Genomic DNA, 25,223 nt, shown 5'->3' with positions numbered 1-25,223 from the left:
TGCTGGATGATGTTGCTGAGCCACTACCCGTCAGGAGTCAGGGCAATCCAGCGATGTTCCCACTGATGGGAAGGCAGCATGATCGGTCTCACCTCTGTGCTGGACAACATCATGGAGCAGACCTCTTGGAAACTGTGCTGAGGCACATGGAAAATCAGGCAATGTTTGGTCACAGTCAACACAGAGCTGTGGCCAATGGCTCAGCTCGATATCCAAGTGGAGCACAGTGCCTGATCCCACAAAAGCTGTTATTTTGAAGCAGCATCTGTGGCTGAGAAAACACACTAATTTATTGGAGGCTGTGAGAGACTTCTACATATTTTCACATTCTTACACTCTTCCTTAAACATCTCCTAGTGTCCAGTTTTAGACAGAATGCTTTTGATTTACTCTTTGGTTATGTTCTTGTAACTGCATTTTGGTGGGGATTTTCCCTTTTTTGTGGTTTTTATGTTTTCTTCTGTATTTTCTAAAGATCTGTTTCAGTCTATGCACTTACAGATTATTGTCTCTTAACTTGTAATGGAAAACTAGTCACTATAACCTATTTCCATCCATACAAACAGGTACATTGGCTGATTTAAACATCTCTCTTGTTTCAGGGCATAAGTGAATGTCTCTGAGGGTAACCAGCTATCCTAACAATGCCTGATGAATCCCAGTCTGGGAGCATTAAGAACAGGCTTTTTTCTCAAGTAACATATGTGAACACTTCTGGAGGCTGTTTGCAATGACCTGATCCATAACTCATGAGGCTCATTGTTTGATAACAACAAGAATTTCAAAATTAAGGTTGATGAAATAACTTCTGCTTCATATCTAAAAAATACCTTTAATAAGCTTTTCATTGGTTCCTAAACATGGGTAGAGATTTTCCTAATATTCCACTGACAGGAAATTAGGAAAAACATACATGAACATGACAATCAATATTAGTCAGATAGCAGGATATTCTCTTCCAAGGCATAACCTTTTAGATGAAGCTTTACTATTGATCTCTAAAGTCAGCATTTTTTCCCTTGCCATTCTCATTGGCTGAAATGTAGCAGGGAGAATCTCCCCAGTAAATTCAGGTTACATTGTGCTTCAGCAGGGTTGTCACGGCGGAGCAGAAACAATAACTGTGTTCTCATGTACATTTCTGCTGTGAGTGTGTTATATATTAAAATACAGGCTCAGCTACATTCACCAAATCCATCCTAGAGCATCAGACATCTATTTCTATGGCATTGAACTTAGATGCTCAGGTCAATCTGGAAGCATCCTAAGGCTTTCACCAAGCTTTTAATTCCTGGATTATTTTCTTCTGCCTGAAGTTTCCCTTCTGCTTCCCTTTTGTTTGCTACTAATGCTTCATCTCTTCTGGGAGGGTGATTCACAGTTAATCAGCTCATCTGTTCTGAGCCACTCACACCCAGGGCTCCGTGGCCAGGCCAGCAGGCATTGCTGGAACCCCTGGCTCTCCTCGGGGGCTTTGCTGTCCCTGCTGGCCTGTCACCGGGACACAATTACATCAACCATTGGGCCAGCTGCAAACGGGGGGGCATCGACAATTGCAGAAAATGGCATTTGGGGTATCTAATGAGCAGCTTATTTACATGAATACACCAGGTGAAGCAGGGGGAAAAAAGTTCTACAGCTTGGAACATAAATTATTATTAGGTAGATAGAGAGAAACATTTCCTGCACTTGAACAGGAACATCTACATTATGTTTAACATTTTTCCCCCTCGCTTTCTTTTACACAGAAAATACAGTTTTCACAATTTGAACAAATATTTAAATATTCAGTGTGTATTCAACTGACATTTTGAATGAATTCTCCTATTTTATTATCAACATTTGGGGAGTACAAGTAAGTTCTGTATTGTGAATTCTGGAATATACCTGACTTTGCCTGCTTCATATATATAGAACAGTTAGAAAGCACAGTACAAATTCCATATTAGTGTCTGTTTTGACTTTTAAGTAGAAAAAATTCTGCACACTCATCCTGTCCTCACCTTTCTGGTTTCCTCTGCCTTAGCATTCCCAGATTTACAAGCTCACACCTGTTTTATTAGGCAGTCTTTTAAACAGAGCTTCCACAGACTGAATTTGCATGTTGCCAGACCCATTAGGTGTGTCTTCTTTAGCAAGGACAGAACCTCACAATTTTCCACACATATGCCCATTTATTTTTATTAATTAAACTCATCTTTATACTGTGAATTTGACGCAGGTAATCCTTTTCCTGAAACGCGCCACAATATGGTTTTTCAAATGTATTATCTCAAGCTTATCACATGGCCCATGTGAGTGAAATATCTCCTGCTCAAAAGTTCAGGCATACACCTGCACGAGACCCCGGCTGAGAAACTGCTGATGAACAGATACCAACAGGAGGCTGCCATTATAATTCTTCCCTGGGGTAGGAAAATATGCTCATGACAAATCAGTCACCTACAAAATAGATATTTCACCAAGACATATTTAAATGAAGTTGCCAAACTCTATTTTTCCTGACATTTGATAGTCACCAGCCACTATCAGTTCATCCACCACCTCAGCTATCCAGTCCAGTTCACAGAATCCACCTTTTCTGTCTTGTTTTCCCCAAAGTGGGCTGAATGCATTCTTCCCAAACACTCACCTTCTCCAGGAGAGGGTTTACATTGCTCATTTGAATCACCCAGCCTTTTATTCCTTAGTATGTCCAGTCTGAAAACTATTAAATATAAAACAGTCTACTACTCTTGCATAGATGTCCCCATTAAATATTTACTACATCTGTTCATATTAATAAGTTTACCTTTAAATCTTTAAAAAGCTCACTACAAAAAACAGACCAAAACTAAAATTGTGAGTCTGTAGCTCTGCCTCTTAAATTTAACGTCAATCCATGCTCCAAAAAAGGAACATGCAATGAAATGTAACAGTGATGAAATGTAAGAAATTCCATTAGCCACTCCTAAAATGCTGGGGGTTTTCCACACTGTTATTTTACACTGCATCAGCATGGTGTTTACCAGCTTCCTTATTCTTTAACTCATTACTGACCATAGGGTTTTTTTGCTTTTGCAACCGATTTTAACAATATTTTTCTCAACTCACCACCATTTGATGGTTTTATGGGCAACCCTTAGTGCACCGATATGTTGAAAGGGTTAGAATATCCCCGTCTGAACACAGGAAATTTGGTTACAAAGCTACTTTCCATGGCTATGGGAATGGCTGAATGAGACAGGGAACAGCACTAGAGATCAAACAACGACTCAGGGCTGGGGACAGGCATATCCACAGCACAGAACAAGCCAGGGCTCAGCGCTGAGGTCTGAGCTTACAGAGGCTGTGGGTGGAACCTGTGGTGGAAGCACCTCATCTTAAGTACTCAAATTAGTGCTAGAAACACTCCTCCTCATCTCCCCAAACATGTCTTTGACTTACTGTAACTGTGAATAAATCTTCCAGGGCTTTTTGCATAGTGTTTAACACGTTTTAAATGTATTACTTGAATGAGGGTGGTATGATTTTTCCTACCCAGGCCCTCTGGGGAGCAAATGGGATATTAAAGGATCTCAGATGGGATATACTCTCTCCCATCTTTCTAGCTGACTAAGTTCTTCAGCCAAGCACTTGGTGTCCACAATGATTTGCACTTTGGAGGCCTTTTAAAGACAAATTTTCAATTCTTTCATTCCTCAATGTAGATCATCCTCAACTCTAAATAAAAGTTAGAAATTGCTACATTATACTAGAAATGCTCCAAATCTTCCTGAAAACTTCCTGTAAATCATGTTTAATTGAATAGTTGGGTACCTGTTTGTTCCTGCTTGCCAACTCCTACACGGCACGTTTCATAAGCTGTCTGTCTGTGATTTTTGAGTCAATGTAAAACATGTTTTCAGCAGACTGCATTCCATTTCTGAGAAATCTCTAGTCTTCTTTATGACCTTGCTTGGCCTTGAGATTCTCTCTAGTCATGTTTTACTGTCTTTTCAGCTGCTTTGGTCTCTGTGCCCACAGTGCCCAATGTTCTGTCACAGTTCTGCCAGGCACCCCTCCCAGCCCCTCCTTCTGCCTCTTTCCTTTGACTTTTGCAATCCTTGGACATCCTGGATCCTGTTCCTGCCTGAGACTCCGGCCTGTGCCCATGGGGACGGCTCCCCTGTGCACGGCGTTTTCCAAGATGGGCAGTCCTGCTCCTCATCTGGCCTGGATATCGGTGGATATTCAGGGCTCGGGATCAAGCGGTTTGGCACGGTCAGTCCCGGCCTGGCCCTGCTGTTCGGTGTCACTCCAGGCCGCTCTTCAGCTGCTAAACGCGGCGGGCAGCTGAGGAAGCCTGAAAGGAGCGCGGCCGGTCCTGCCTGAATCTCCGTGAGGGGAGCGGGGCTCGTCCCGCGGCCGGTCCTGTCTGAATATCCGTGAGGGGAGCGGGGCCCGTCCAGCCGCGAGGTTCCCGCCTGAATCTCCGTGAGGGGAGCGGGGCCCGTCCCGCCGCGAGGTTCCCGCCTGAATCTCCGTGAGGGGAGCGGGGCCCGTCCCGCCGCGGGGTTCCCGCCTGAGTCTCCCTGAGGGGAGCGGGGCCCGTCCAGCCGCGGGGTTCCCGCCTGAATCTCCGTGAGGGGAGCGGGGCTCGTCCCACCGCGGGGTTCCCGCCTGAATCTCCCTGAGGGGAGCGGGGCCACTCCGCATTGCCACTGCCGACCCCCGGCGCTCCCGGCCGCAGTCACAGAGACACAGGATAGGTCGGGTAGGAAGGGACTTTTCGGGGCATCTGGTCCAGCCTCCCTGTCCAGACAGTCATGAGAACACATGGTACAGGATTGTGTCCTGACGGTTCTGGAATATTCCCCGTGAGGGAGACTCCACATCCTCTCGGGACAATCTGTTCCAGTGCTCGGGCACTCGCGCAGTGAAGGAATTCTGCCTCGTGTTCGGGTGGAACTTGCTGTGCATTATTTTCTGCCCGTTGCCGGTTTTCCGGTGGCTCGGCAGCACGAGCACAGCCCGGTCGTTTCCTTGACGGTTGCCCCAGACAGGGACACACCGCCAGTCCTGCACTACAGCTCCCGGCAGTCCCCGCGCCGTGACTCGGCCGGGGCGCCGCGGCGCGGGCCGGGATGGAGTGAGGGGCGAGCGGCGGACAGAGCGCGGCCCTGCGGCCCCCGCCGTGTCTCGCTCCGCCCCGGGTCTATGCGGCCCCCCGGAGACCATGGGATCCAGGATCAAGTGAGTGCCCTCCGCCGCTCTCCAGCCCCGCTTCAGGCCCTCGGGAGAGCGAGAAGGGGACTGACTTCCCTACCCTCCCTCCGCTCCGTGTGAGGCCGCGCGGGCGGGACCCCGGCCGAGCCCGCGGGCCTCGGGTTGGGCGAGAAGCAGAGGGAGAAGGAACGGGAGAGAGCGCTCCCTGCCCCGCCGGCCGGAGGGACGGGCAGGACGGGCCGTCCGAGCCCAGCTCCGGGCGGGACCCCGGCGGAACCCTCCGGCCCTGCCCCAGGAGAGGGGCGAGAGCCCCCCCTGCCTCACACCCAGCCCGCTGCCCCTCCCGCTCTCCGGGCCGGGCGGGGAGGGCAGTGCAATGTTATCGGTGCAGGCCTGAGGGAGGGCGGGGGTGCTGTGTTGGGAACATCTCCGTTGCCAGCACTGCCGACGCCTGTTCGGGGGTGTGGAGGGGTCGAGGGAGTGCAAATTTCTTTGCCCAGGGTAGAGTGTGCTGATGGAAGGACAACAGTCTGGCTAGGAGATAGCCAAAGTGCATCAGCAGAGGGTTTGGGGGAGGCAGAGGAGTGATGCAAGTGAATGATGTGCTGGGCCTGCACATCCATGCCTTCAATATTGGGGTTTTATTTTTAATTTTCATAAAATTGGTGGTTGATTTATTGATAAGCCTTGTTGGTATTTTTGGTATAGTCACTTTGAAAGTCTCAGTTTGTTCATGTGCCCTTCCAGGAAAATTCAGTTCCTCAGACACAGGCAGAGGTGTAATAAAGCTGTTGCCAATCAGTGAGTGCTGACATCTCTGTGTGTGAAAGGGTTATGGAATGGAGAGACCCAGGTAGATCCTGTTTTATTCAGCAGGTGCTGTTGAGCACTTGTTTTTCCTTCTTGAACACAGTGTTCTTCAAGATTACATTGGGCTTTAACTTTTCACTTGTTTTGTTTAACATGAATACAAGACTGGAGGGGACATAGTTTGTGTGATGACACATCTTCGTGTTCCTAAGCCCATAGGCTGGATAGATGAAAACATGTCTTTTCAGCCGGGTGTTTTAGGAAAATGTAAGTGGATAATGAGTGTTTGTAATGGTAGCACAATTGGTTGGTTCCAGAAAGGAATGAACCTTTCTTCCTTCCTTAAGCATATTGTGGGCATGAGTTTTGCACCTTTTTGGAGCATGTGTTCTCAACTGTTGCTGCAGAGAAATGAAAGCCTGAGAAACTGGTTAAACTCTTATGGTCAAATACAGGTAGAATTGAAAACTACGTATTTTGGCAGCAGAGCAGGCTGTATCTCTGACTTGCACCTTCAGACCCTGCAGCAGTCACCTTTGCTTGGATCACTTCAAGATAATGAGCCAAAATGATTTCTTATGATGACCTTATCTTAAATCTACTAAGAGGTTGATGCTCACTTTAAATGCAGCTTGTTTTGTGGTGCACACTGAATCCACAGGCTGTGTTTGCCATCTTTGGGTTTGTGGTTGCTGATTGGACTTCAGTGGCTTTGAGTGGTCTTTGCTAAATGAGAATGTCATCAGGCAGGTGAGGTGCTCCAACTAGAAACTTGTGTCAGGGAGATGTGGCTGTTAGAAATGCTTAGTGCAGCTGGCAGAGTTAAGGACTTTTTCTGTGCTAAGTCTTTCAGTGTGAACTTGTCTTTTAAGGCTGTAGATAAAACCCCCATCTTTCCATATCACCAGAGTAGCAGAGGTAATAAACCCAGGTAAACATTGCTTTTCGTTCTTCTTGGACTTTGTGAGACAGCATTTTGTCCACTGAGTGATTAAGCAACTTTGCCTTGAGCAACACTTAGTAAACTGCTTTTTTCCTTAGTAATAGGACACTATTACTAAGTAGTGTAAGGACAAAATTTCAAAACAGTCTTAAAATATATAGAGTGAGAGAGCCTCTCTGAGTAAGAGGCTTTTCTGGTCTGCCTTTCTGAGCTGGATGTTTAATCCAGCAAAGACTTTAATGTTGGTAAGTAACTTCCTTATTGGGACAGGTTGGAAGTTGGATGGGAGAACTGTTTGTTAACTGGGTAGGGTGAGGCACATCTCCTTTAGGGGTGTCACCAGGATGTACTGGAGCTCCAGTAAACATCCAGCAGTCAGATCCCTTGCTTCTTGCAGTAGATTGATAACTCTGAGGGATATTAAACTGCTTGGCACAGGATCCCTTGCATGCACTGTGATAGACTCTGCATGAGACCTGGGCATATCTGTCAGGTAGATTTCTGATGCATGTATAATAATGAGTCATTTGAGTGAAAGATTGTTTAGAGAAAAGTATCAGTAGCTGCATCAGACTGAAGTGAAAGAAATCAAAGAATTGCCAGCAGTCCTGTAAGCTTTTGGCTTCTGTATAGCTGCAGGCAAAAAAAAAGCTAAATGGAGTGTTGGGTTACAGTGCTGGGTTAATCCTCTGTCAGGGCACGTCTCAGGGAATGTGCCAGGCGCGCTCTGCCAGCCAGGTGAGGTAGCATAGGAGCCTTGTTGACCTGCTGCTGTCACTGCTCCCGAGCCTTCCTACTCCATGGTACAAGACAGAAAGGATTTCTTATTTATTTATCTTAGGTAATGTGTCAATATCAATCTGTTCAGCAGAATGGCATTGCACTGTTAAAGTAGTTGGCATGTCCCTTTCCAGAGGTGGTTGTAGTTCACTGGTGACACAATAGATGCCAAGTGTACATCTGGGAAAGCTTTCAGAGATTTAACAGAACATTTGTTATATACTAAGATGAAATATTATCTACCTAGGGAGTGCCAGGCACAAAAGTTAAATATATGGAAATTAATCAAGGCTTCGGTTATAGTTTCTGAATTGAATTAGTGATTACTGGTTTCTGCTAATAATTGACTTTCTGCAAGAGTTGAGCAACTAAATCTTGTTACAGGACAACTAATTATCAGGCAATGTCAGACTCCTCTCTTATGCCTCAGTTCTTTAGCAGAATGATACTTTCTGTCATAAGTGCTATTGCATTTTCCTATGTGTACCAAAAATGCTCCTGACAGAATTGAAATAGGCTGTAGATATGTAAAGTATGTACTTCCAGCCATCCAGCTTCAGAGAAGGGCTTGATTTAATTTTATTCTGAATAAATCTCTTACAGTTTGGTAAAAACTACATTTTTTGGTCATAAAAGGTGCATAAATATCTTATTTGAAATATAATATTTCAGTGTAATATTGAATTTCATATTGAAACTGATGTTATTTCTAGATCAGAGATTTGAAACAGCTCATACAACTAGCACTTATCACAAAAGTATTATTTTCTCATCAGCTCCTTCCTAAGTTAGTGTTTACAAAGAAGTATTGCATTTCCTTCTGAAATTACCTAGTTCTCAAATAAGTGAGGTACTATGTCTTTTTGTACCTCTGTGTCCCATGCATTTTTTAAATTGCATCTTATTGTTCAGTTGGTAAGTGACCATGGCTCTGTAAGTGATTTTTGGGAGGAGGGGAAACTTGGTGTGTGTGCAAGGCTCTTGTGCTGTGGAGGATTGCTGGGGCTGGGGTTTCTGTGCAATTCTCAGGTGACATTGGACTACAGAATACACATTTCTGATCATGTTTATGCTGTATTTGCAAACTGTATGAAGTCTCATAGTGACTTGTTTCCTTAATGCCTCTGAAAAGTTATAAAATATCCAGAATCCAACAATGACTTCATTCTCATACTGAGGTGTTGGTTGTTGAATGCAGCCTTTAATACTGAGTTTCTCACTTGGGAAGGCTACTTTAATTTCACTGTTCATGGAAATAAATGGACGTTTGTCATGGAAAATTAAAATATAAAATGTGATGTCTTTTTGTCTGAAAGTTTTGGAATATAGTCTGTGCTCCTGCCAGCTGTGTTGCCTGGTGCTTTCACTTAAGAATTTGAACTTGGGTTCTAACATAATACTAAAAAGGTGTTTGTTGTTTTAACCATTAGCTGTAAAAATATAAAGTTTATAAACTTTTAATTAAGGAAACAGGGTGCTAAAAATAAAGACACAAACAAGGAGGGTGTGATAAGGCTGCCCAGCAATGTATATAGAAGGCAAAATACATTTCTGGTGCTCTGTGGGTGTCGTTCCATCCTCACCCCTAGCGTGGCTGTAGGAATGGAGCTCAACCCCAGTGTTTGCAGGTTATGTGCTGCAACTTGAGTAGCACAGTGAGAATTGTGCAAGTTTGCTTTTATATTGCACAATAACAGCTGACTTTGGATTTCTCATAACTTATGAGTGGAGTTTTCTGAAAAAACAGCTCTTAAGACAAATCATTTGGGAACTGGTGGCAAATTAAATTACCATTAATTGAGTTGTGAACCATTGTTGCTCCTGAGAGGTGCTCTGTAAAACTCAGAAGTGTGATCCTGTGCTACTGAAAGCAATGGTAGCTTTTCTGTCAGTTTAAATAGGTGTGGAGTTTGGCTTAGAGCCACTTGAGTTAGGCTAAGTGGGCCTGTGGCATGGTTAGAAATGTTTTCCTTAATCCTTTTGGTGTTAAAGCAGGATTAAAAATAATAGAAATTCTCCAAAGAGTTAAGCTGAACTTCTTGACATGCTTATATGTTTGGTTTGAAATGTTGGGTAAGATGAGTTTAATTTTTAAATTATCATTCAGTTGGGAATTCTAGCATATATATTTATGGGGTTTGTCATTATTTTTGTCCTTAGCTGTAAGGAAGTTGCAAAATTCACAAGTATGTTATACCACAGCAATTTTCTAATGTTAGTTTGCATTAACACATAGGAGACAATATTATCACTCTACAAGCAGCTGTAAATTTGGAACAGTGATTATGCAATTTTGATTCTTGATTTTAACCAGAAAGGCTAAGAATAAAGTGTCACAAGTTCAGACCTGCAAAATCCTTATTTCAGGATTACAGTCTTTTTAATCTCATAAAAAATATCTGGAGTAGCTAAAATTGTTAGTCAGGAATTAAGTCAAAATATTCTTTCATATATAATCACCTGCTGCCTTTGCATGCTCATTACAAGATGTAATTCCAGAGCATCACTTAGAGAGTTAAATTAATAAGAACTGAAAATATACACTAAATTGTTTGTTTGTTTTTTGGTAATATCATTAACTTTTTACTTTTACTACTGGTGTATTTATAACTCTTGAGCAAAGTAGATCTCTTTCCTCAAGCATAATTTATATCTTTTGGCTCAATTAGGTATGGCTTTTGACTGTCACACTTATTTCCATGCATCTGGCAAATTTCTGGAGTTAAGACTCTGGAGTCTCATGAGACCAAACCTTGTGCATTTGTAATATTCTCCAGCATGGCCTTTTTTTGGCAAAGAGGTAGAAATATTTTGACAGGTATTAAAAAGGCTGTCTTCATCCTAAATACAGCCTCTTAAGTTTTTCAGTAGTGTGTGCAGAAAGTGATTTTGCCTTCTCTTGACTGCATTACTTTTTTTTTTCCCCTCTTTTCCTGGGCAAATAGATGTCATGAAGTTGAACTCAGGGGTCACAGTAATGAAAATGTGCATCTGGGTGCTGTTTGTTAGTGTTGGACAATGTGACTTTTCAGTTTGGTGAAATGTTCTCAATATTTTTTTTCCCTGAAAAAAATCCCTGTATTTAGCACCTTACAGAGGTCTGATGAGAAATCCTTCAAGGATGTAAACCAAGAAATGGAGATTCTCTAGTTGTTATTGTACTGTGTGCATGCTGAGAACCCTTTCTGACTGCCTTATTGGAAGTGCACTTAAACCAAATTCTCAGTGTGCTAAATACCTTCCTTTTGTTTCAGACAAAATCCAGAAACTACCTTTGAGGTGTATGCAGAAGTGACCCACTCAGGAGTCAGTTGCATGGGGAAAGGTACTGTTTTGCACTGTTTCTACCTATTTATTGGCTAAAACTATTCTTGAGAACCATATATTGTGAGATAATGAAGTATATTTAGCATTATACTGTTCTAGCTTTTAAAAATATCTTAATTACTGGTTCTGTGGAATCTTTTACAGTTAGGACTAAGAAATGTATGTATCTGTACCTGATTGTGGACAATTTTCAGCTTTCTTTGACTGTTTTGTCTCTTTTTGTCTTCTAAAATATAAGTAACTCTTCTGTTGATTTGGTTGAAAAAGTAAGTGCTTTTTCAGGTTGGTATTTGCTGCTCATGTAAAAAAGGATAGTTTTAAACCAAAAAAATGCTCTTAAAACATCTTGTTTGGAGTTTGTTTTTACTTCCTCTTTCGTACTTGTCTACAGAAGTATTTTTATCTGCTCCCAGAACTGTTGCTTTGATCAAATGACTTTATCTGAAAATTAGTCATGGATGCAGCTTATGATTTTGTTAACTGTTTTTACCATTTTTATCAAGTCATAATTACACAAGTATTCTTCTGTAATATTATTTTTGATACATATTCCTATGTTTATGGTAGAGAAGTCCCATAACTGCTGAAACCAACATGTAAGTACATTTGGGAATTTTTGATTGCACTTTTATCTCACCTGAGGAACTTGATCAAATAAGCAGGAAAAACAAATGCTGAAATTCATAATGCCAAAATTAAGTTCAAGGTACTGTTATGAGGGTTCAGTCTCTAGAATGATACAAAAAGGAAGTTTGTCAAAATTAAATAATTATGATTAGTCAGCATGTACTGAAGTAGTATTTCTTTTGTCTTTTATTAAACAATCATGTGTGTGTTGTAGACACAGTGTAATGAACCAATAGAAAGGATTTTTCTATTTTATTGCCTGGAAAGCCACTTGCCTCCTTCTGTATCTGTATTTGTTACAGTCTGTGAAAGTCAAATAGCTGCAACTCCTTCCTTGCCTGCCAAAGCCTCCATAGGAGTTGTAGCTGGAATAGAGTTTTGGCTTGTCCTACTGCTCTGTGCCATCACAACTATTTGATGTAACTGCAGGAGCCCTTTTAATAACTGCTCTTTGTTTCTGCACATCTGACCTGGATTCTAGTGCCAGAAAATCTGAACAAATTTGACCATAAACATTACATTGTACAGTACTAGTGTCTGGGTATAATCTTCTCTTTGAAGTTTGTTTGCATCCCCCTGGAGGGATTAATTCCCTGCTGTGGGAAGGTGGGTTAAAAAGCACGGAAACTACTTTACAGGTTTTTAATTGGAGAATTTAGTATACATTTTGTTCTATAAACCAACTGATTCTGTGGGAGTTTCACTTAGTTGTGTTTTTGGGTTTGTTGTATGCACTTGTAGGTGCAAAATTTTCAGAAATTCTTTTTAGGGAGTAAAAAAAGAATTTTAGTAATTGTTTTTACTAGCCACATATTTTGAAGTTAATCTCTCTGAAGAATCATTTTAAGAGATTTTTCCCAACCAATTCTTTTATAGTTAAGAGGTGTTCTTTATTCTCAGAAGCCTTAGATTTGTGTATACCCGAATATTTTGTCCTTCTGTTCTGAATGAAGGTTGTCTTGTTCTCTGCAGTGTCACCTGTATACTGTATCCTAGGCAAATCACCATTCCAGAAATACACACCTAGAAACCTCCATGTTTTCTGTGTCCACTGTTTGGCTGTCTGTTCCATGCCAAAACCCTAAGAATATAGATTAATTTTTCTTTTTTTTTGCAGTCGGGGCATGTATGTTACATGGCAAGGAGCAGCTACTGTTGAAAAAAGTAAAATGCATAAAAGTTGTGTAAGAAACACATTATCAGGCAGGTTTAAAACTATTTCTCCCTGTTTTATTGGTCCCAAAATTAACTAAGGCAGCTGTTTTTGAAGTTTGTGTCTAGTATAATAGGTATAATAGTGCTATTGATACTTAGAATGCTCTTAGTTCTGGTACCAGTCTTCTGACTTGGTCTTGAGGAGAAAGAATTGCTCCAAAGCTGTAACTGTCCTAGTGTGGGGGATGGTCTGGCTTGTGGGATGGTAAAACTTGCCTCCATTTTCTCACTGGAAAATTAGTGTAGCTGTCATGCATTGACCCCAGCCAGCAGCTCAGCCCCACGCAGCCGCCCGCTCCCCCAGCCATGGTGGGATGGGAGAGCAAATTGGAAAAGTGAGAAAGTAGCAAAGGATGTTTCCGTGTGGCTGTGAAGTATCAACTGAAATTTTAAGCTTTAATGTATTTCAAAGTTCACAGTCAACTGCAGAAGGGAAAAATCTGTTCTGGATTCCACAAAAGATGCCAATAAACCAGACCAAGTTCAGGGGAGGGCTGCAAAGGTGGTGAGTGACCTGAAGCACTTCAGTGTGAGGAGATGAGAGTGCTGGGCTGGTCCAGCCTGGAGGAGGCTCCAGGAACTGAGCAGCAGCCTTCCATACCCCCGGAGTTCTTCGGGATGAGCTATCCAGGCGTGCCAAGGGATGCATGGCAGGAGGACAAGGTGCAGTGACAGGCTGGATTAGAGACAATCTCAGTGAATATGGGGAGCCTGTTCACCACGAGGAGCCAAGTGTTAGACCAGGCCACTCAAGAGATGCTGTGCATCTCCATCCTTGGAAGTTTTCAAGACTGAACTGCTTTAAAACCATGAAGAACATGGTCTGACCTCACACCTGACCTGGGTTTGAGCAGGAGGTTGGACTAGAGACCTCCCAAGGTCCCTTCCTGCCTCAGTTATCCTATGATCCTAAGACTTGATTCATAGAATTTATAGATTTACTTCTGGGAGGGCTTTAGCTTTCCTAGCCTGATGCCTGGCTATTCAGGCAGCTCCTCTGCATTCCTTCCACACCATGTTTCCCTGCTTCCACCCTCTGGAAGCTGCCTGTTTGTATTTAGTTTGTCCAGGAGCTCCTTGTTCATCCTTAGAGGCCTCCTCTCCCCTGATTTCCTCTTTGTAGGGGTGCTTTGCTCCAGAGCCTGGAGCCTCCTCACCAAAAGTGAGAAGCTGCAAACTAGAACAGAGCTTGTGTTTTCACAGTGACAGTACATGGAGTTTATCTAGTGAGAAATCTGTGTTGTGTGTGTCAGGTATAAGTACGTCAAGCATAGGAACTTTGCAATTATAATGCTTCTCACCAGCTCCCACACATTTACTTTCAGAAAAAGAGGGAAAAATAATCATGGTTTTATTGTAAAAATGAAATATTTTAGGGAAAATATTGGCTCAAAGTAAAACTGATAAGGTTTCTGTCTCTGGTGCATGATCTGCTCTCATGCATTGGAATTGTTCCATGGTGTGGATAATTAAAAGCTTTTTATGAACTACTGCTATTTTACTGGATTTCTTTTCCTATTTTTAATCTCTGTGTAAAGGAAGGAAAAAAGCATTTTATAAGATTGTGATTTTTGTATTTGTTGTGGCATTTCATAATACTGAAACTTCACAGAAGCTGAGGTAGTAAATTCCAAAGAACTTTTATTGTTTCTTTTACAGAAGATAACTGGTTGAGCTCACTTAAGCACTCCTAGATATCCAGTTCTATGCTATTGACACATTGTAGAGAAGTGCATTGCAACTATTTCCTATGTTTTTAATCTCAGCCAGAAGATTGTTTTGTGAGGGTTTTTTGAGATGCAGAAGTAGAAAGGATCTCCTAGCAAATTTAGTTTAAATACCTTTATAAAGAAAGTGAAAGCTTACTACATGTGAAATTTTTCTTTTAACTTTCAAAGCACTTTATGATCTTAAAACTGCTGCAGATCATTCATCAAAAATAGGATGTGACAAATTTAAGGCTGTTGCTGGACTTCAGCCAAAGATTCTCTCTTGTTAGAAAGGGCTGTGAGGAGAATTGTAGTCTGACTGTCAAACTGTTCATATAGCAAAAGAGAATTTGTTAGTCTAAAGTAACCGATCAAAATAGTCTCTGAAGTAAGAGCATTTGAAAGTAAATGCTCACAAGAGTAAAACACCCCCTACACCCCTGTCTGGGAGGACGTACCATGCTTTTGTGTGGGGTTTTTGTGTTCTTGCCAAAGCAGACATTATAAAAGTATGTCAAATCTGTAGCTTTACCATGTAGTGTGCCAAAAGGCCTTTCTCTCCAAGGACCTCATCTTTCATCTTTTTGTGAGTGTAGCATAAATTCTTGCTGTGTGTTCAAGGAAAAAGCTGAAATGGTTTAGTACAGCTAAAGGATTTCTTTCTGAGTGTTTTTTTAAAAACCATGGTAAGTTAGAAGCCTAAACGCGACCGCATGGACAAAGTGTAAGTATGTTAGAGTTTAACAAATGTTCACTGGATTAGGAAAGGAAATGTAGTTTATGCTACTTCTTTTATGACAGAATTTAAAAGGTCTTGCTGTAAGACTCTCCATGTGCTTCTTTCTTTTCTCGAAAACATACCGCTAAGTTGAAAAGGGAGATGAATCTTAGAAGGAAACTATTAACTCTGAGGTAGTTTATCATTGTTTGAGTGAAAGGATGAAATTTGCATTTGAATTGGCTCCTAGAGTAGCATGTACTACTAATCTTGTTCCTACTAGAAGCTTGTGAGTAGTTTAAGTACTTCCTTCTTTACTTTTCATGTTCTAGCCTTGGGTTGTAATAGCTCTTTCCCTCCCTCCCCCCCTCCCCAGTAGATCACAAATGTATAACTTAAACTAATCGAAGTCCTTAACTCTACTGGGAGAAGTCACGATGTACTTGGGCCTTAAAATTATTCTGCAGTTGTCACTGTGATTTCTGTGGCAGGACTTTCACAGGTAGAGAGAACTAGCAGCTTTCTGTCTCTGTCAGACACACTGCTGCTCCCTACCATTATCTTTTGTCATAGATTATAATGTTACATAGCAGAGCAGTGCCTCCTAAACTGATGAAGGATTTTCTTGAACATAAGCAAAGTTACTGGACTAGGATTAAGTTAGGGGGTGTAAACCTTACCCATGCACCTCTCAGAGCACCCTTTATTTTTTTTAAGATGAAAGCATATGGGTTCCAATATGCCCATTCTGTACTGAGAAATAGATAAAATGTTGAAGGTTTAGAAATATCAAAGGAAGTGCAGAATGCAGGTCTTTTTCCATTAAATAAGGGCTTTGTGTTGAAGGGGTTGGAATTGCCATATCACGAGTTTTCCTATCCCATCTTTACAGTGTTGTGTTGCTACACCAAACTTCCTAAAGCAGGATTGGAAAAGTAACCAAAGCTAAGTAGGTAGGTGGTATTTGGGAATTGTAATTCTCCTAAGCTGCTGCTTTGTTTTTCTGTTTCCATTTGATTGCTTTGCTTCTAAGTACAAACAAGGTGGAAGATTTTAACAAAGAGCTTGCTGGGACTGCAGTGTCAGGGTAAGTCAATAGCACAGTTTGAGCTGTTTTCTGTGAAGACAGTTTACAGTTTGGTTTTTACAGTATAAATGAAATACAGAACTCAATTTGAAGAGAAACTCACCTTACGAACAAAATACTAGAATCTGTCATTTTGCAAGTCATCATACGTTTTATCTAACACATTTTTAGGTGTATTCTTATCTGCTAATACTAGATTTAATAAACCCCCAAACCAGTAATATCAAATTTAACTGAGTGTTTCTCTGTTGCTGTGAGCTATTTTGTGGGAAGAGAGCTCTTTGGCCTTTTTGCTTCATGCTTTAACTACTTCTGTCTACAGTCTTTCCTATTTCACAAGTATTTACTAATCTGCAGTATATTGCTATGCTGGCACTGTTTAACTAGACAGAAAAATTCAGCACAGAAAGTCTCACTCACAAGACTTTAAACTCTTTTGTTGATTTATATTTTTTTTAAAGGAGCTTGACATCTTCATCAAGTTCACAGTGGGCCTGCTTTGTTTGCTTTCTCTTGAATGCTTGATAAGATTTTTCTTCTATTGTTTTGTGCAGCAAGGACAGAACTTGCCATGGCTGAGGTGGTTTTTTTGTAAATCCACAATATGGTCATTGTCTGCTGCTGAATAATTGTGACTGCTTTTTGTACAACCAGAACTAAGGCTTTGGCTGTGAACAGATTCCTTCTTAGCGTGAAAAGAGACTAATCCATGTAAATACAGCCCCAAAATAAAGCTTTACAGAAAAAGGGAAAGGCTGCTAAGCAGGAGGGCAGAGGTCAGCAATTTAACCTTTAACCTAACAAATAAGAAGCATGAAAGTTCCCGAATTGGTTTACAAAGGCAAGCTCCTGTGATCTGTCAGTTTTTCTTTTCATGATAGAGTTGGGTGAGAAAACTGACTGACAGCTAGTGCCTTTTTAACTGCAGGTTGGAATTAACTGCTAAACTGAAACTTTCTTAAGGGAGGGTTTTTCTAGTGATTCTAACAAATTATTTTCATTCACTAGCAATACTTTTCCTTGAATTTATAGATGAATTTGAGTGGTTGTTCCTTTTAAAGAGTTCTTGAGAGACTCAATTTAGGTACCCAATATTACCGAAACATTTAAGATTTCAGCGTTTAAGGATTTGGTGAAGCACTTGTTGCAATTAACTCTCTCTTACTGTGGAGCTTTAAGAACAGGGCTGCCATGCCAGTAACTGCAAAGAGATTGTACTTTGGACAGAGTCCAAACGTTGATGTTAAAGGGGTATGTGTGTGTGACTTTATTTAAGGGAGTAGTTTAAACTTTAGTTCATTCTCAGTCACAAGCATTTCTATGTTTTTTGGTTGTTCTCAGTCACAACAGGTAATCTTGTTAATGAGTGTTAACTTATTAACACTCAAAGCTTAGTGCATCTGTAGTTAACCTGGATATAGACATTGCTGTAAAGGACTTTCAATTCGAGTGTCATTCAGGTGAAAAAGAAACAAAGTAGTAATGACTTTAAAGGAGACTCCCTGTGGATTTCAGAACAGGGACTTTGGGTGGTTCCTTTCCCTGGACTTAGCATGGTCCCCTAAGTCCATCCCCAGGTGGATGATGCTTCCTATGAATGTTTTCAATGGAAATACTGGAATTTAGAATTTGTGTCTGTCTTTAGTGTGTTGTTGTGTAGGTTGGTAGCTGTGGCAGAGCACTAGAGTGCTTTAGAGCACTTAGCAGAGCACTGCTTCAAGAGCAGCACTCAGGCAAAGCAAGTTTGGGGCAGTGAAAGATGAGCTAGATCTATTTGTATTGCTGGTTCTTTTTGTTACAGGGAGTTCCTTGCAAGAAGAGAATGCAAACTGGAATTCAGAAAGAGGCCTGTCAGAGTGCCCAAGGCATGGGCTGCCTGCTCTGGTGTGGTAGTTTTTGTCATGAACAAAAAGTGACATTGTTAGGTTTTCCTGTGGTTTTTTGTTGGTTTTGTTTTGTGTTGTTTTGTTCTGTTCGTTTGCGGTTTGAGTGTTAGATTTTTTTAAATAAATTGAAATGGAATTTAAAAGAGGTGATTTGAGGTTAGACTATTATCAAGTAAATGTAAAATTAATGCAAGACTATTGTTTTACTTCAGCAGTTGTCAAAACCCAAGATCAAATCTAAACAAATCCTAAACTCCACCTTCTGTGCTACCAGAGGCAATTTTTTGGTCCTTCTTGGGCTGTCAAGATTGGTAAACCATTTGTCAAAATTCCAGATGCTGACAGATTTTCGGCTCTTGGGAAGATTATTTTTATGTCTTTTTTTAGGATGGAAACACCTTTTTATATACTTTTTAATATAACTTATTTCATGGAAGGGTGAAATAGAAACCAAGGAAGTTGGGCTTCCTTATGAAGGATGATAACCTTGGATAGAGGGATAGGAAGAGACAACTGATACTGATAATATCTTGTCTGGAATTGGTTGTAGTCTGGAGAACTTTTCCTGAACCTGGGATTTTCCTGCCTGGAGTATCTACCATTAGAATTTGCGCTGGGATTTCAAGTGCTGGTGAAGGGAATTAGACTCACAACTCCCATTGCATTCTACAGGTGTTAACTCAATCCCATATTTAGTTCCTTTGAAGAATCATTTACTTTGAAACTACATAGTAGTTCAGAATATAAATAGGGGTAGCATGACCTCTTCATGAAGTGATTCTTACATGTTGCACCCCTTAAGTAAAGGACTCTGATTTCTATCTATAAGATACTTTGGAGGTCCTTGAGATCTTCTGTTCCAGAGGTTCTAAAACCAGATTATCACTCTGTGGAGAAACACCTATCAAAAATACTTAATGCAGACTCAAGCCAAGTGTGAAAATGTGAAGACAGAATGGCTGATTGAGCACCACAGTCTGGCAGAGGCAGAGTCAGCTTGCTGGTGTTTCCTGTTGGTAGGCTGTCTATTTGTGATGATCCATCATCTTCTCTTGTAGGCAGTAGTGGTAAAAATTGTTTTTAGTTTGTGTTTGGGAAAATTTACTTGTAAATTATTTGCTAGAAATATCTACCATTACAGTATATCACAGTGCATCAATATTGTGTAACTAAAGACACCTCTTTAAGGTATTTTCTGCTGGAAAGAATTAGCATGTTAAAAGAGAAGTGTGCAGCTTTGTGTGTACCTTGGCAGTGTTCATCAACAAGAATAGATGTAGTGAGTAAATAGAATTATTTAACTTGTTCAGTATTTAATTCCTTAATGAACCATAGAGGTAAAGAGTAGTAAAATCTCACAATTTGCCATCTCTCTTGCACGGATGGCAAAATTGTGTTTTGTTGCACTTAGAAATAGTAAATGTGGCATCCAGTAATACAGTAATTACAGCTTATCATTTTGATGTATTTCTTGATTGCTTTGCTCTACCCTGGCCATGGGATTCTGTCCTTCACTAAATCATCTTGAAACAATTCTGTATCTAGACCAAGTCCTTAGAATACAGTGGGTATCAATCACATGGACAATTAAAATTAAGTATTGACATGTTTTTAAAATAGTCATGCATCTCAATTTTGTTTATCTCAAAGTTTTAAAAACCTAATGACCTCATTGCAGCTCGACTATAATTACCATGTTTAAACTTCTGTGCATTTTTTAGTTTAAACAGCCTTTGTGTTTTTTTAAACCAAAAGAAAATTAATGAGAAGAGACAAAGAGACATCAAAGAGGTTTTCCCTCTGATTGCAGTGTTAGAAGTTTTGCCTGAAAATAGGTTACATTTCTTCTGTTTTCAGCTGAATCCTCATTAACTTTACATTTTAATGATGTCCAGAGCAAATTATACGATTATGGTAGATGCCTTAAAGGGAAGCTTAAAGGACACCTTTTTAATGTTTGTTTCTTTACTGGTGGCAGTATTTGCACCAGTATTATAAACAGCATTAGACTGCTGAAAGTAATTCCAAAACATATCAAAAATATATTCCATTTTTGCCATATATGTAGTATGAGTGTCTTAATTTAATATTTAACACAAATGGAGCATGTTATGGGGAGATCTTCATCTTTGTAGAAGGAAAATGTAAATCACATCCTTTGAAAGAGTTTACAAATTACTTGTGCATCTTCTATTCAGTTTTATTTGTAATGATCAAGTAAAATGGAGACAGATGATTTAACAAAGTCTTGGAATTGTTTTGTTTTCTTGAACCTTCCATGGAGACAATGGTTGAAATGTTAATAAAGTGCTAGTTTGTATTTTTACAATGACAAAAAGCATTATTGGGGGAACTTGGTGGAATTTAAATTTATTCTATTTAGAGGAACTCTAATAAAGACAAGTTTTGTGTTCTAATGTACTTCTCCTACTAAAAATTAAGTTTGCATAATTAACTTTCTAGATGAAGAATTGTGTTATATCAAATGCAGCAACAAAACCTTGTATTCAGTGCACCTTAAACAAGGTTACCTGGAATTGGCAATAGCTGGAATGGAATTTGGACAGTTCAGAACAAAATACATCATTTCTGACTGTAGCTCAATGAAAAGTTAGAGCACAAGATCTTGTGAAAAGTGGGGTCTTCTGTTTCCCTGTGCTGACACTTGGTGTCTGTGCTTTATGAATAGAACCTTTGATTTTGTTGTGCTGCACTTAAGTCAGTACATTTTTGGGAGTTGGGATTATGACAAGGGGATGGGAAGAAGTAGGAGTGTGCTGAAGTACAGGTAGGACTCAAACTCCAGTTGACACAGTGAAATATTTCCATTTCTTTGAATTCTTCATCACTAATTACAGACCACTGTGTCTTGATGGAAGCATTTGATATGCACATCATTAATAATCATTGAATAAAGCAGGAGTTGTTAGACAAAAAAGAAAACTGAGCTTAGCCTTTCCATTTCAGTATGATCTTACATCTTCTATTTCATGTTAATTTTCTGTAGAAACTTTTCAGACATCTCAATTGTCATGATTGTCTGGGAGTTATGACAGCCCCCAACTGCACATGCAGCTTGGTGGACTTTATGTGATATTGTGTTAGAAAATGGATTTGAGTCTTTCAAAGGTTTGGCTCTCTCCAAGTGTGAAAACAGCTGTTGAAAGCCATGGTTTAAGTTTCTAGTTAATCTTAAGTCTTTTAGCTTTGATGCCTGCTAATGTAACTTTAGTTTGAAGATGGTGTTGCTAAAGGAAATGAAGGTGGAGTGCAATTTCCTGCTTTTTCTCATCTTTATTTTATAATTATTGGAGAACTGACAATCTTTAGTTGAGATGCAGAATAAAAACACTGATTAGTAAACTCAGGAAGATACAAGTTACAAACTTCTAGCTGACAGAAAGATGTGCATGTTATTTTTATTTCCTTGGCAAGAAGGATTTTGTATAGAATCATATTAGCACTGAAAACATGGAATGTTCTTCCTGGTAACTTGTGCTCCAAGTATTTGCAGTGTGGCTGTTTCCAGCCGGTTATGTGTTAATGATAGTGCAAGGCTGAAGCATTCCAATCATTCATATGCCTGTCCTCCCTTTCTCATAAGGGTTTCTTTGCTCAGGGTTTTTGCCTTATTCCTTTGCTTTGTTGTGGTCAATTCAGTCAGTATAATAGCAGAGACACTGGCTTTTTTTTCCCCTTTTTTTCCTTTAATAAAGAGTTATGTTAGAGATATACTATAACAGATATAAGAGCTATTTATGTCCTAAGCTATTGATTTTTAATTAATGTTGCCTGGGCTCATACATGTTGGCAGAATTGCTAACAGCTTGTGGCATTTTTTAATTCACATCTTCTTTTTTTGGTATTTTGACAGTGTCATTCATATCTCATGAAAAAGTACCTCGTCAGGTTAAATGTGTTAAAACACCGAGCAAAAAAAAAAAGGAGAGAATGGAACATAGGGCTGCCTAGAAACCTTGATCCATTGCCAAAGTATTTAAACAATTTAGTGTTTTGGTTTTCTAGCTCCAAGCTGCTTCTCAAATCCCTTGCTAATTAATCCAGTTAATTCTTTGTAGACTAACTGTATGCAGGGCTTTTTCTTGGGCCTCTATCACTGAGAACCCTGTTTTGTTTGAAGCAAACCTAAGCTCAGTTATAAAGGTTGTAGTAACAACGTGAGTACTTGCAGATGTAAATACAATGTTTTGAGCCTTTTTAGAAGGAGTTGTGTTTGTGTGGGTAACTTCTAATTTAATCTTTCATGTTTAAAAATTAAACATATATACTTATATAAAAAGATGGAGAGAACTTCATCATTAGTTTGATCACTTAAGAAAAGGCTGTGGAGCCTCTGTGGAACAATTATGGCATGGAGCATTGATGTTGTGGTACTAGAGTTAGGGATTTATGTTTATTTTTCAGTGAGTAAATCGTGGTAAATATAATTAATTTCTGTTCTCAAAAAAGCATGTTTGGGTGTAGCACTAATAAGAGTTTAGCAAAAAGGAGAGTTTTTAGAAATGACCTGTTGGTGCTTGAAATTCTTCTGGTGAGAGTACAACAGCAGTACAGCTTCAGACCTGGAAAAAGCAGCTGGGGAGCAGAGAGCTTAGAATCCCAATTAGACATGGAATGAAATAATGAGAACAGAATAGGTACTGCTCAAGGTGTGCTGGTGTGTGATAAGAGCTGCCCAGCTCTTGAGCTTCCTTCTAGTTTGTCAGATCTGTGAGAGCTGTTTCCCCCAGCATCCCACTCCCAGAGTTGATGGCCAGCTGCAGGCTGGATCATCAGCCTGTGGAGTTCGTACAAGTGGATTCAAGTTACAGTTTTAGATTACCTTTGGAATTGATAGTGAAGGAAAAAGATTGTTTTCAGCAAATCTGCTGCTAAGGGTGACCAGATTGAAACGAATCTGCAGAGCTTTGAAAAGGGCTGGAAGTTTAGTTGGGAGTTTGTGCATTCTTAAAGATGGGCAAGGGAAAGAGAAGAGAAATTAGTGAAATTGCTGGTTTATATATACCTGATTTCCAGGGCTGTGATGTGATTATGAAATGTTCCTGCTCAGAGCTGGACTACTCTGCTCTTCAGGAGCATTTTGATAGCTGGATGTATGCTCTCATACATCTTGGAAGTATCAAGCATCTGAAAACATTTTTTGCGGTTAAAAATCCTTTTGATACCCTTGCCTTTTCTACAGTAGCAGAGATGTTTTAAATTTTTTTAGCAGGATGATAGATTTCCTGTCTAGCTGCACTGAATTTCAGCAAACTCCTCTTTATCTAAACCAAATTTTTCTTCAAGCCGACAGCACTGCTTTAAATGTGCTAAACTTACTTTCACAGAGACCTTGCTTTTGTTTCAGCACTGCACACAGCTTTGCTAATGGTAGCTGAAAGCATTGCAGCCATGAACTAGGTCAGTCCTGCAAGTGTCGATGTATCCATGGCTCTGTTGTGCTGCCTGGTGCTGTCCAGTTAATGAACTTTCCTCCAAAAGAGAGAAGTCATTCTGAGCAGCTGAACACAGAGTCATTTTGTTTTTCTTTCATCTCACGGTCATTAGCTCCATGAGATGTATTTTTCCATGTTAGGACCTCCTTCCCCTCACCCCCACTAAGTTTTGAATGGTGTTCAAGAAGTTCAACTTCTGTCATCATTTCTGACTCCACGGAAATGTTTTGCTGGGATGCATGTTGTATGCTTTTCCTGTTCTTACAAACTTTCCTCCCATTTAATATTTTGGTTGAAGGCTTTCATGGGACCTCAGTGTGCTGCAGCCTTAGGTGAGGCTTACTGTGACCAATCTCTGTTTGTTTTTTTTAAAACTGGATTCCAGCTTTCCTGTTCTTACAGATTTTTCCTGTTTCACCATTTTGAAAAAGTGGGCAGCACTAATAGGAGTGGTAAGTTGAGATGAGCATGTTGCATGGCTCAAGCTGAAACAAAAAGGTGAGGCTGGATACTGAAGGGTCCCAGTAAAATAATTAGTGCTCTCTCTTACGTATGATCTTTTAATATATGAACTTGCAACACCTCAAAGCTCAGGAATGCGTTGGTGACCCTGGAAACCCTTGGTCAGTTCTGTTTCTGAGCTCAGGTTTCTGGGGTTTTCAATGCAGTGAGGGTGAAGCTCTAAGTGTGTCTGCACTAGAAGAGCTACAAGCAGAGCACCACTGTGAAATCAGCTGCCCAGAAATGCTAGTGAGGTTTGGCTGTCCATTGCTGGTAAGGACATGGGTGCATCAGATTTATGGTATGGCAGATGAGCTCTATCCTACTGCACGTGCCCAACAGCATTTGTGGTGACATCTCCACTGCAGGGACCAGTGGAATGGAGGGCGAGGTTTTCAGGGTTTCATCTTTGATGGAGCTGTTTGTTTTGTTTCAGTGCCATAGGGATCACTAAAGCATCCTGAACTAAGCAGAGGTGCACTAACAGAAGCCATCAAGCCCCAGCTGCTGGTGCAGCTCTGCTTTGTGTGAGCTGTGCAGTTGCTGTGCTGGAGGTTCCTCTCTGAGGGAATTAGTGCAGTTGGTGACAGAGCAGTGGCTGGGAGCGGTGCTGCTCCACTGCAGGAACACACGGAGCCTGGAACAGTTGGAGACTATCAATATTGGGAGTATGAACGTGGGGTCAGAGTTTGAATTAGAAAGTTACATAGCTTGAGGCTTAGAAATCAGTATTCACTGTTGCATGGGTAACAAAGAAGGTTTCTCTCTGTAGTTCAGGCAATTATCCAGTTGCTCAAGAGAAGGGTTGTTGTTTTTCCTTTCTTAGTACAACACTTTAAGAACTTACGGTTGGCTACAACACTTCTGTTCCAGGTCCTTTTTCAGTCAGTTCAGGTTAAACCTGATGTGTAGCAATCCATATTGCAATGCATGTATTTCTGCAGTGCTTTATGTATTTCTCTGACAATATGTCTATC

General features: G+C 40.5%; 1 protein-coding gene across 7 annotated transcripts in view; it reads left to right on the top strand.

The window, feature by feature from the left end:
* The first annotated feature begins 5,079 nt into the window (after positions 1-5,079).
* The window catches only part of DENND1A (DENN domain containing 1A), a 149,727-nt gene continuing 129,583 nt past the window's right edge, over positions 5,080-25,223 (top strand). For 6 of the 7 annotated variants that reach the window (XR_005952829.1, XM_041406472.1, XM_041406470.1 and 3 more), the window contains exons 1-2: positions 5,086-5,214; positions 10,975-11,045. Coding sequence is in view for 6 of the 7 variants with exons in the window: in XM_041406472.1 (XP_041262406.1) it covers positions 5,198-5,214; positions 10,975-11,045 (88 nt within the window). In the remaining variant the exon portion in view is untranslated. Of the gene's footprint in view, positions 5,215-10,974; positions 11,046-25,223 lie in introns of all 7 variants that reach the window. The other variant, XM_041406468.1, reaches the window with a different exon arrangement.

Source organism: Onychostruthus taczanowskii, unplaced genomic scaffold, assembly GCF_017590055.1.
Source record: "Onychostruthus taczanowskii isolate IOZ18803 unplaced genomic scaffold, ASM1759005v1 scaffold25, whole genome shotgun sequence".
In the NCBI taxonomy this organism is placed as follows: Eukaryota; Metazoa; Chordata; class Aves; order Passeriformes; family Passeridae; genus Onychostruthus; species Onychostruthus taczanowskii.
The sequence above is the reverse complement of the archived record's forward strand: the minus strand, read 5'-3'. Positions and strand labels throughout refer to the sequence as shown.